The sequence below is a fragment of the Tamandua tetradactyla genome, chromosome 9 (genome assembly GCF_023851605.1).
Source record: "Tamandua tetradactyla isolate mTamTet1 chromosome 9, mTamTet1.pri, whole genome shotgun sequence".
Classification (NCBI taxonomy): Eukaryota; Metazoa; Chordata; class Mammalia; order Pilosa; family Myrmecophagidae; genus Tamandua; species Tamandua tetradactyla.
The window spans coordinates 98,997,014-99,009,225 of NC_135335.1; the positions used below are offsets into that span (position 1 = coordinate 98,997,014).

General features: G+C 36.8%; 1 protein-coding gene across 1 annotated transcript in view; it reads left to right on the top strand.

Moving 5' to 3' along the window:
• Positions 1–12,212, top strand: part of ITGA1 (integrin subunit alpha 1) — a 185,111-nt gene that overhangs the window by 126,722 nt on the left and 46,177 nt on the right. Inside the window, exons 13-15 of the mRNA XM_077117125.1 lie at positions 5,273–5,416; positions 6,626–6,883; positions 9,040–9,170. Coding sequence (XP_076973240.1) covers positions 5,273–5,416; positions 6,626–6,883; positions 9,040–9,170 — 533 coding nt within the window. The remainder of the gene's footprint in view (positions 1–5,272; positions 5,417–6,625; positions 6,884–9,039; positions 9,171–12,212) is intronic.

Genomic DNA, 12,212 nt, shown 5'->3' on the forward strand with positions numbered 1-12,212 from the left:
AACTTTATTCCTCAGTGCTCACAAACTGAGTTCTAAGTTCTACTTAGACTTCACCAAATCATATTAGAACTTAAGTCTAAGTTCTACTTAAACTTCACTAAATAATATTCCAACACACTAGCCTACCATAGCCACGTTTGTGACTGTCTCAACTCACCCATACCTGTCTACCCAGAAAGGAGGGCATCAGGTGCTGTTTCCTTTCCTGCAGGAGTCCTTACAGCGGCCAGTTCACAGTACAGCTTAACTGCAAGACCCCCATCAGGCTGATGGAGGTGCTACCCTAGCGTTAGTGTCCCAGGCTCCCCAGGAGCATGTGCCTTCTCTGGCAGTAGCATAGACATAGCTTCCAGGATCCCTACATAGGGCCCACCAGTTATAAGAGCCATGGCACTCTTAGAAGTCCCAAATATGGCATTTCCATTGGGCACTGATAGTGCATTTATAGTTCCACCCAGCCCAAATGCAGTTTAACAATCAGGTTATTTTTTGCCACAATCAGCATTGCTTAGCAGTACAGTCAAAATCCTCCCCTTGGCAGATTTCCAGGGAACAGAGCTAGAGCAAACCACAGGTCAGGTTCTTCTAAAGCAGGTGAGATGGGTTTTATTAAACATTTGTCCGCATTTATAATAGGAAAATGTATCAGCAATAAAAGCAAGGCCATTCTTATAGCTCGAAGATAAGGTGAGAACAAACTAAAATGAGCTATCAACAATAAAAGTGGGGAAAAAAGGAAGAAGTGTGACAGACATAAATAAGGAGACATCGGCAAGAGTAAAATGAGGCATTTTGGATGAGATCTTAAATTCATTATTACTCAGTGAATTGAGTACAAGACAAGAAGTTGAACGTGGGGACAGAGAGCCCCAATCAAGATGGCAAAGTGGGAAGTTTCAGTGCTCTACCCAGCAGCATTGGATTTGTTCAGTACAGTTCAAAGCTTCAGTACAAAGGCTTTGAATGATCAGGAAGAATTGAGAGAAACATCTTTTCTCAAAGTTCCAGAAAACAGTTAAAGGACTGCAATTACAGGGGAAGCATCAAATCAAGAAAAATTCCACTTAAAAGCTGCAAAATCTCATGTCACTCTGGCTGGCCCCTCTACAGCCCCTCCCTGACTCGGCACAGAGCTGTCCCCATGCTCCCACTGTGAATTTCTGGTTTTGGCTCCCAAGGGAGTGGGGTAGCCCTCGTACACTTGCTAGGAGGATGTATGTCTGACCCAGTCTGCCCGGTGATGACCTGAGCGACTTGGTCTCCCAGAACTTGCACCTCGCAGCCCTCCCCCTCAGAACCCCATGGGAGACCAGCCAAGTGTCTGCCTGAGGGAAGGTTTTTCTGGCTCTAGGACAACACCTGGAATGGTGAGGAAATTGTTTCTTGGAATTCTGAGAGCTAAATGCGCATGCTCAAGACAAGACGCATATGCAGAGAGGACCATGGAGACCCCTGTGGTTTGACATTTAGATATTTTCTAAACTCATTACATGTTTAAGCTCTGAAGGAGAGAACTGCACAGCTCAATCTGCAAGGACTGGAAAAGGTGTGTTTTTTTTTACTTCTTTTATTTTAGCTCCTGGCATTCAAAGAAAGCTCTGTAATAGCACTAGCTGGAGATAAGCTTCAGGAACAGACACATAAAAATCTAAATTCCAATGATAGTACATTAAAATATCAAATGCCCAGGCTTCAACAAAGTAGCAAATCTACAAAGAAACAAGAAGCAATAGCCCAGGCAAAGGAAGAGATTAAAGCAATAGAAGCCTTCAGTGAAGAAGACCAGACAAGGGACATTTCAGACAAATACTTTAAAAAAATCATCCTTAATGCATTCAAAGATCTAAAGGAAAACATGAACAAAGAACTAAAGGAAGTCAGGAAAATGATGTATGTACACAAAGATAATATCAGTAGACAGATGGAAATTTCAAAATTAGAAACAGAGCAGAAGACCACAGTAACGGAAGTTAAAAATTTCCAAAGTGGTTCAACACCATATTGGAGCTGGCAAAAGAAAAAATCAGTAAACTTGCAGATAAGACAACTGAAATCATCCAGTCTGAGGGCCAGAAGGAAGAAAGAATGAAGAAGAGTAAACAGAGCGTGAAGGATCTGTGGGACACCATCAACCATACCAATATACACATGTGTGAATCCCAGAAGGAGAAGAAAGAGAGAAAGGAAATGAGAGAATATTCAAAATAATAATGGCAGAAAACTTCCCAAATTTAGTAAAAGGTATGAATATACACATCAGAGATGCTCAGTGAACTCCAAACAGGATAAGCCCAAATAAATTCACACTGCACCAGGTTATAATCAAACCCAAACATACAGGGAGAATTTTGAAAGCCATTAAAGAAAAACATGTCACATGCAAGGGAGTCTCAATAAGATTAAGTGCCAATTTATCATTAAAAACCATCGAGGCAAGAAAGCAGTCGGATGGCATATTTAAAGTGCTGAAAGCAAAACAAACAAACAAAAAATTGCCAACCAAGATTTCCATATCTGGCCACTATCTTTCACAAATAAAGGAAGGATTAAGATGTTGTCAGAGAATAAAAGCTGAGGAAGTTCGTCACAACTAGAGCTGCCCTACAAGAAATGCTAGAGGCAGTTCAGCAGGTGGAAAGGAAAGAACGATGAAAACTGACTAAAGCCATGGGAAGAAATAAAGATCTCTGGTAAAGAAAATGAAATGAGCAAATGTAAATACCAGTACTGTTGTATTTTTGGTTTGTTACTCCACTTTTTACTTCCTACAAGGTTTAAAGGGCAAATGTGTAAAATTTAATGACACATCAATGGCTTTAGAATCATAATGTATAAACATGCCATTTCTGACAAGAACTGCATAAAGATGTGGGGTGTAAAGGAATATAGGAGCATAGTCTGTGTGTATTATTGGAGTTAAAGTAATATCAAAGCAAATGCTATTGTTATAGATTTAGGATATTAAATTTAAGCTCTATGGAGCCACAAAGAAAATATTAGAGAATATGCAAACCCACAGAGACAGAAAGTATAGTATAGGTTGCCAGGAGTGGGGGACAGGAGCAATAAGGAATAAATGCAAAATGAGTGTAGGACTTCTGTCTATGGTGAGAGAAAAGCATGGTGAGGAGGTTACTGCAACATTCTGAATGTAATTAACCCCAAGTGTTTGCTTGGGAGTTGTTGGGATTGGAAGATTTATGTCGTGCATATGTTTCTACAATTAAAAAAGAAAAACAAAGACAAAGAGAAACTAAAGAGATAATGACAATTAAATTTCATGCATGATACTGGATGGGATCTAAGAATGAAGGAGAGAAAGCTCTAGAAAATATTATTAGGACATAAGAAAAAATTGAAATGTAAAATGTAAACTTTATATCAATGTTAAATTTCTTGAACTTGACAACTGCACTTAAGGTGATTACACAAGTGGATATCCTTGTTTGTAGGAAATGTAAATGGAAGTAGTATGTGTTCAAGGCACAACCTTCTCTCAAATGTTCTGAAAATAGATTAATAGAGAAAGAGAAAGAAAGGAAAGAAGGAAGGAAGATAGGAAGGAAAGACGGAACGAAGGACAGAAAGGAGGAAGAAAGGACAGAAGTGAGAAAGGAAGTAAGGAAAGGAGAAAGGAACAAAAGAAGGAAGGGAGAAAAGAATGAAGGAAGGAAAGAAGGGGGAAGGAAATGAAGGAAGGAAGGCAGAAAGGAACAAAGGAAGGGAGGAAGAAAGAAGAATTATATGGTAGAGGTTGCAAAATGTTAAAGTTGGTGGATCTGGGTATCTGGGGGGGGGTTGTTGGAGTTCTTTGTATGGAGTTTATATTATTTTTCGTAATTATCCTTTTAATTTGTAATTATTTGAAAATAAGTTTCTTTAAAAAAATGGGGACAGATTTTTTATGAAAGTTTGAGGAAAAGAATCATGAATGATTTAAGTTTCAAGTCTTGGAATCTGGGAAAATGGTAGCACCATTATTAGAATGTCAGAAACTCGAGAAGTTTAGATTTTTTTTTTTAAAGTTATATTTGGTTTTAGACCTGTTCCTGTTACAGCATGTACAAATTTTGATCGTAGCAGGTGCCAGGTCGATAACATAAATGAACAAAGCTGCCAGGCATAAAACAATAGAAGTTGTGGGAACCATGGTCATGTGTCACTCGTGAGCCGTCTAAAGATTCAGCTTCCCTTCATCTCCCGATGGCTTTTCATTGGGAATGAAAGCCAGTGTTACCAGATCTTACAGCATTTTATTAATGTTCATAATTAATTCAACATAACAAAAAATGTTTAAAGCTTTCATGAGAACATGGTCTTCACATATCAATGTATAACTGGCACTTTGAGAAGCATAAAATGAAAAGTGAAATTTGGAGTGGTGGAAATATTTGGGAAAGATTAGTCATCAAGGGTGAATGGACAGAAAGAAAACTGCAGATCTGAGTCTTAGAGGAGACCAAAATTTAGGGGAGGTGAGGAGAAAAAGGAGCCAGCAAAGAGGCAGACAGAGGGGTGTCCGTGATATGGGGGCGGAATCAGGCAGCAAAACTAAAATCATGGAGAACAATGCAGGAATAATCAATAGGAAAATTATCAAGAGCATCAAATATTAAAAATAGGTCAATATTTGGAAAGGTTATTGCATTTAGAAAATAAAGTTCTCTGCATTTCCCTAAAACACATCCTGTGTTTAAAAGAGAAAACACATTGTCTCCAAAGGGATGGTCCGTACTATAAATATTTCCTCTATTTCTCCCACAGCTGCTAGGACAGGATTTATCCATCTTGACGTGTAGACAATCTTCTAGGCCTATAAGGTGTAATATGTCACACCAGTATCCCAGGACAAGTTGGGTCCTTGATACATACTTATTTTTTCTTTTCTTATTACTGTATCTAAACATTCTAGAATGTCTTCTACTATTTATCTTATTTTTTTCTCATAAGAAATCACTATAGTATTATTGATCTTTTCTGATTTGTGGATAAGGAGAAGGTAAAGTGAAATCTAAAGGGAATCATGTCTCTTACTCTGAAGTTATGAAATCTGTAGCAGCTGCTTATCCTCAAGGAGGGAACTAATATCCTTTGGCCTCATGCAAAAGAGACAATAGAGAATACCCAGGTAGCATCAGTTTCTGTGTTTCATTTTCTTTTGCCAACTGAATTGCAAATAATCTCCTAGATCAGTGTAAGAGAAATGCAGGTTTTAGCTTCCTTGAAATTTTCTGATGTTTATCGAGCTGTTCTATTTTGTTTTGTGTCCTAGATCGGTTCCTATTTTGGCAGTGTTTTAACAACAGTTGACATTGATAAAGATTCGAATACTGACATCCTTCTGGTGGGGGCACCCATGTACATGGGAACAGAGAAAGAGGAACAAGGAAAGGTTTATGTGTATACCCTGAACCAGGTAACGGCTAACAGCAAATTGAATAAAAGCTCTGGAGAATCTCTTCCTTTCCTTCAATTTTCAATAATGCCGTTCTAACTTGCCACTCACTTTGGGAAAGCCAAGAAGCTTTCAGGGCCCATCTGTTTTGCAAACCTTTCAATTTTGAAATGAGCATTTCGAATTCTTATAATAAAGTAGTTCAAACCCTTAGATACTTCTGTTTGGAAATGTGAGAGGTTTTTTTTTTTTTTTTTAAAGCAGAGTGTGTAGGATAAAACAGATAAGCATAAATCTCACTAAACTGCTAAATATACTCACAGCACACCCCTTCAGGAGGTCTGCCTGGAGGGGGCATAACATTAGTAATTAAAGCTAGGAGAGCCAGGCTGTGGAAAAGTCGTGAGTTTTAAGGAGAAATCTTGAGTTTTAAGGCATTCAATGGCACCAGTAACTTTTAGAGAACCGCTATGGTCTTTGGAATATTTCACTGGGCTAGAAAAAGGTTTTCCTTTCCACAACTGGCCTTAGACCTCATTTGTTAAATGATGTCTAAATAATTCTTGATTTCTTTCTTAGAAGAGAATTTTTGTTGTTTATCGTCAGTATTCGTCTATTTAGATTTTTCAAATTCTTGGAATCTACCCCATATTAATTATTTTGCACTGTAAATTATCTATCTTTATTCCTGTCAGTTTTGGACTTCCTCCTGTCAACCTTTTTTTTTTAATTTGTCAAGTTTTCTTCTTTTTTTCCCCACAGAAGTGTGTTTTTGTCCATCTTCTCCTATTATTTTCTCTTTTGCTGTTTTTTTCTTTTTGTTAACCACTCCAGACAGCTTTGAAGAAAGTTTCTTTTTGAACAGATACATTTTCTCCTTGTCTCTAGAGGAAAGATTATATATCTATAAAAGAATGATTTTAAAGAGAAGCACAGTACTGGGCAAGGAAAGGAAAGGATGCTGTGAGTGATATACTCACTCGATTGTATTATAAAAGGAATCCATTAAAATCCTCCATATGTCCTCTTTCCCACACTTCTACAATTTATTCTTTGAAATACCTAACTTTCCTCTCAGATAAGCGTTCTTTTTAAGAAGTTTCACAAACTTTTGCCGTTGATCAACCAAATGGTTTTTAATAGCACTGATTTAATATGCACTTTAAAAAAATTCTACTCTGCTGCAGTAATGATAGAAATCCATAAGTTTTCTGTTTATGTCTCTTCCAGACAAGGTTTGAATATCAAATGAGCCTGGAACCCATGAAACAGACTTGCTGTTCCTCTCTGAAGCACAATTCATGCCCAAAGGCACACAAAAACGAGCCGTGTGGGGCTCGTTTTGGAACAGCTATTGCCGCTGTAAAAGATCTTAATCTTGATGGATTTAATGACGTCGTGATAGGAGCTCCGCTGGAAGATGACCACGGGGGCGCAGTGTACATTTATCATGGAAGCGGCAAGACCATGAAGAAAGAGTATGCACAAGTAAGAAGTCAAACCCACTGATTCTCACTCTTACAGTGACAAGTCCCTCCAATGCCAGATATTGCCTGCCTTACTGCATGAGTTGTTTAATTCCTTTATTGCTGCTCTTTTGGGAAACTAGATTCAATACACCTCTAAGTTTTCTTTATAGAAGAACTACTTAGTATTTGGTCCTTTTATCTAGTCTGTCTTATGTTGTTATTTACCATGTCTCTATGATTTGATCCTTTAAAACAGGAAAAACAAACAAAGAACACCACTTTTTAGCAGTTTGCCAGTCATGTCTTTAATGTATCTGATCATAAAGAGAGGGTACCACTTTCTGAGGAAGAGAACAATAATTATACAACTTAACCGATAAGGGAAATGAGATTATTATATATATATAGTTAATATCCATGTTGCTATAATAAAAATTACATTAAATTATATTTATGAATTAAATTGATATTTTTATCAAGTAAGTTTGGGTTTCTGAAGGTTTACAGTTTTTTCACAACTACTTGTTCTTGGAAAAAAGATGACAGCTGAACTCATGGGGCATATCTGTTACTACTATTTTAAATTTATTGTCACTTAACAGTTCTAATCTATACTATAGTTATTTCCTTTGTAAGAAAACCATTAATTTACAGGAGAGTTTAATGCACTACAAAAACAGGGACGTTTAAAGAATACATCTAATATAATTATCTGTTTTAAGTAACAACAATTGGTTAGGCACTGAACAACTACTGACAATATAAATAAAAGAGAATTCACTACTTTCTGGTTTATATAATGTGTAAAAAAAATCAGATTATCAATTTTAAGTCTTTTTACATTTGATTGTTCTCTTTGGTTCTGTGGCCAACAGTCCTTAAATCTATTTATGTATTAAGAAACTGTGAATAATATTTCCTGAAGTCTTAATGAGATTAATTGTGAAACAACAAAATAAAGGGTTCATTTCAGTAATCCTCATATTATTACTTCAATGGAAACAGGCAATATTAGCCACTAGGACATGACAGAAATGCAGGAAGGAATTTCTTTCTGTTCTGCCACTTTATTGCTTCAATATTGATCCTGCTAAATTTAATGGAGTAGCACTTGAAATAGAAAAGGATGAATAAATGGAATAGATTGTCAAAAGCAACTTATTTTGTAAAATTGCGTTAAATCAAGATACAATTTTAAACAAAAAATATATATATTGAGGTTGAGTTTGTTTAATTATCAGCGAAATGCTTTCCCCATGTTTGGCAAGGATGTACTCACGCGTTTCTTGGTAACCGAGGTACTGCTTATGTGTGGGATGATCCGGAAGCAACTTCTCCTTACCGATGAGGCAAACATCTCTTAAAATTTTTTTTTTCTAACAAATAAGGAAATGTGTCCCAATGAGCCACAAACACTTAGGCGTGGGAAATGTTTCCATTTGGTTTACATTAGAACCCAAATGCAGGCTGTCTGTTGGTCTTGTCTTCTTGTCATTGGGTTCTGTTAAAATATTATCCGTTTGGACCAAAGCTAAATTGTAAGTGAAGAGATTGAACACGGATGTAGGATGCACAGATCTGTGTGTGAGAACTCCATGTTCATTTCCAACATCGTGGTCACGTGGGAGTGGAATTGAATCTTCCAATTGAATTGGTACCTTCAACATTCAGAAAAGTTTTTGACACAACAGTAAAGAAGCCTGCCTATTTGAAAATACATTTGATGAAATGTATGTTTTTATACCCAGTTCTGAGGCTCAATAAGCTCCAAACTGACCACCCAGGACCATTTCCACCCCTTCGCTTGCTTGTATGTTTTCAAAGTTTCTAGTACTTTCAAATATCTCTGGGCAATGAGACTGAACAGGGAATACAAAGCAGAGCCAATTACTCATAATGTTTTCCTTGAGAATTGGACAAGCTGACATGATGTATTTTTTATTTTCTGGTGTCAGTAACCCTAAAATCATTTTGTCTGCACTATCAAAAGAATGATATCCTGTGGGAACATCTATTTCCTCTGGTCTGTACACGAGGGGGGCCCCTTGGGCAGGTTTCCATAGATCTTTACATTTTAACTTTTTATAGGCTGATTCAAGTTTTTGGATTTACTTGAAACTAGTTTGAACAGACTCTCATTTCATAAATTAAGTCTCTCGGTTGGGATTTTCACAGCGTATTCCATCAGGAGGGGATGGCGAGACGCTGAAATTTTTTGGCCAGTCTATCCACGGGGAAATGGATTTAAATGGTGACGGTCTGACAGATGTGACTATCGGGGGCCTTGGCGGTGCTGCCCTCTTCTGGTATGTATTTTAATAACACCCAATTAATCTGATAATACTTAACACAGAATTCCAGAGCTCGAGTATGACCTGAAACTATGTTATACCAAATACCTACATCATTTAGTGATCCATTATGCGAGTTACACAGTTGAGTAAATTGGAGGAGTTGAAAGTCTTAAGAATAAAGAAACCGTATTAAAGGAACAAGTAGAATCAGTTCTTGTATTGATTGGCACTATAAAAGGCAGTCTTTTGGGGGAGGTGCAAAGGAAGAGGAGGTCACACAGAGATGTATATAAACAACTAACTTTGAGTTGCTTGCAACCTTTCAGGGGTAATTGATTCTTTATTCATTTACCTAGAGCACAGACTTCCACACGTCTGTGGGTCTGTGGCTGTCTGAATGTGTGTCCGTTGTCAGTAAGGCAGAGGCAATTTCAATAGTATCTGCTTGTTATTTAAAATGCCTGCATCCCCAAATTGCCCCCAACCCATTCAGTTAACTGTAAAACCCTAGTGAATGACCAGATGCAAACATTAATAGAATTTCTATACCCTAGATCTAATCAGTTAGAAAGTAAGTTTCCAAAAAGGTTCCATTTTCAAAAATTAACTAAAAATAAAGTGCTCAGAAATAATCTTAATGAGAAATGCCTGTGACCATTTTGATGAAAGTTACCAACTTCATTAAGAAAGAAAAAGGAAGGATTATAATAAATAAAATTATAAATGCACTATGCCTTGATGGAGACGTCCACATGCTGATTTTGCTAAATTAATACATTGGTTTCATATAGTTCAGATGGAAACGGACTTCGGTGGTCTTTTTACCAAAACAAAAGAAAGTTCTCTAGAATAATAGTAAAGAAAAATTGGAAAGAGAGAGAAGATAAAGAGATGAAGGTAGATGACTTCTTTCATCATTCAAAATAATGCTTAAGAACTAATGGTCAAATAAAAAAGAATTCTAAATTATGCATGTATTATTACCATTATGCTTTAAAATATTTTAAAAACTACTATACAACTGATGGAAGGGAGAACTTAAAGGCAATCCTGGGGAAAGGAGAATGTGGGCAGCAGAGCTGCTCTAACTTTGGGAAGAACCTACCTGAAATCAAGGCTCAAAACCAGAAGTCACCAGTGTTAGGAGCAAATGGTACCTCTAGTTTATGTTTGTTAATCCTGAATTAATCTATCATGCTAACTACAACTGACAAATATTGATTGTATTAATCCTCTTATATATAAAACAAATGTAAAAACAGCTTTTTTTTTTAACTCCGATTTTGTTTCAAGGGCTTCTCACAAAACTCTGCACACTTACTTATGGCCTCTCTACCCCCAAGTCAAAGCTTTATCATTTATGGGCCCAGACAACAAAGTCAAGTCTCCGTTGTTGCCTAGCTCCATTGACAACTGAATGGGTCAAACCAAGATGCTGGAACATGGAGACAAGATTTGCAGTACTGAAGCAGGGATTGAGAGTGGGGACAGACGGCAGGCAGGAAGCAGGAGTCTGCCCGGCAGCCAAGAATATCCAGTAGCAGGCAGGGAGAGCCCCACCCATCGGCTAGACTGAGTCACGGTCCCCATAGAGATCTGGATGGGACAGAGAGTGAGGTCAAGGAATGGTCAAGGCAGCCTCGGGAGTCTGGAGAATCTGTAGTGGGAAACCAGACATGCTCATTCATTGCTGATGAAAGTGTAACGTGGTTCAAACTCATTACAAATTCAAAAGAAACAAAGTTACCAGTATTATCAAAGCTGCAGGTTTGTTGAAAGAGAAATTGCTATAGCAGGGAGATGGCAAACCCGGGGAGTGAGAGTTTAGAAATGGCGAGCAGTTTACAGTGCCTTATAAGGGCAATTAGGGGATTTCAAGTGGGAAGCTACAAGGATTGGTTGACATGCAAGTTTTTCATTATGTAGGAGGGTCTTATAAAGTGGGAAACTATATTTTTGTTAATATATATAGCTCCATTTTTAATAGGCTATTTCTACCCAACCAAAACCATCTTATCATTAAATGTTGCTCAAATTGCACGTTTTCAGGAATACCCTGCTTTCTGGTCGGTATTCGTCTTTGACCAATTTTTAACTTCTAAAAACCCCTGCTATTTCTTAGAAAAGGAGCCAGTACTGACAACTCCCATTGTGGCTGGGAGTTTTATTTAACAGAAAGTATTTGTCAATAAGTGTTTAAAAGCTTGAAAATGTTCATACTGCTAAAAATTCTTAAAGATATAATGCAGAAATAGAATCAGACACATGATATTTACAGTCATCACAGCACTATAAATAGTAACCACGTAGAAAGAAACAAAATTTCCAATCACAGGAGATTGAATAAATACATTAAGGTACATGCATATGCTGGAATAGTATACTGCCATTAAAAATAATGTTCTCAGAAAAAATTTAAGTATGAAGGTGTTTATTATATTATGATAAATAAAAATGCATGTATGCATACACAAGTATATGTATTTGTGTATATATATATATATATTGTAGGTATGCATATGTGTGAATGTGTGTCTATATAGTCTTTTGCAAAGTAAAAATACTAGGTATAGCAACTGTTAATTGTGATTATTGCTTAGTGGTGGAATCCCTTGGGATTTGTATGCCCTTTACACATTTCTATGTTTTCCACTTTTTCTATGAGTAAATTGTCTGAAAAAAAAACTAGCTATAATTTTTAAAAATGCATAAACATATGGACAAGATACCTGACTCTAAAAAGCCAATTCTTCTTATAAGGGAGAAACCAGGTAAATGTGTCTATCAATTATGTTCAATTGATTTTAAGACAGTGGCCTCAGGCTCCATCTCTTGCCTGAGATATTACTCTGCTCTCATTTTTAGGTAAATGAAAATCACTAGGGTTTGGTGTTAGAAGGACCTGGTTTAAATTCCTGTTTTGTTCTCTTAACCTCTCAGAGCCTCAGCTACATCACATATATATACAGAGATAATATTTCTTTTAATTAACATTAATGTAAGTTTTAAAAATGAAATAACATATAATTATTTTGTTTCTTCCCCCCAGAAACA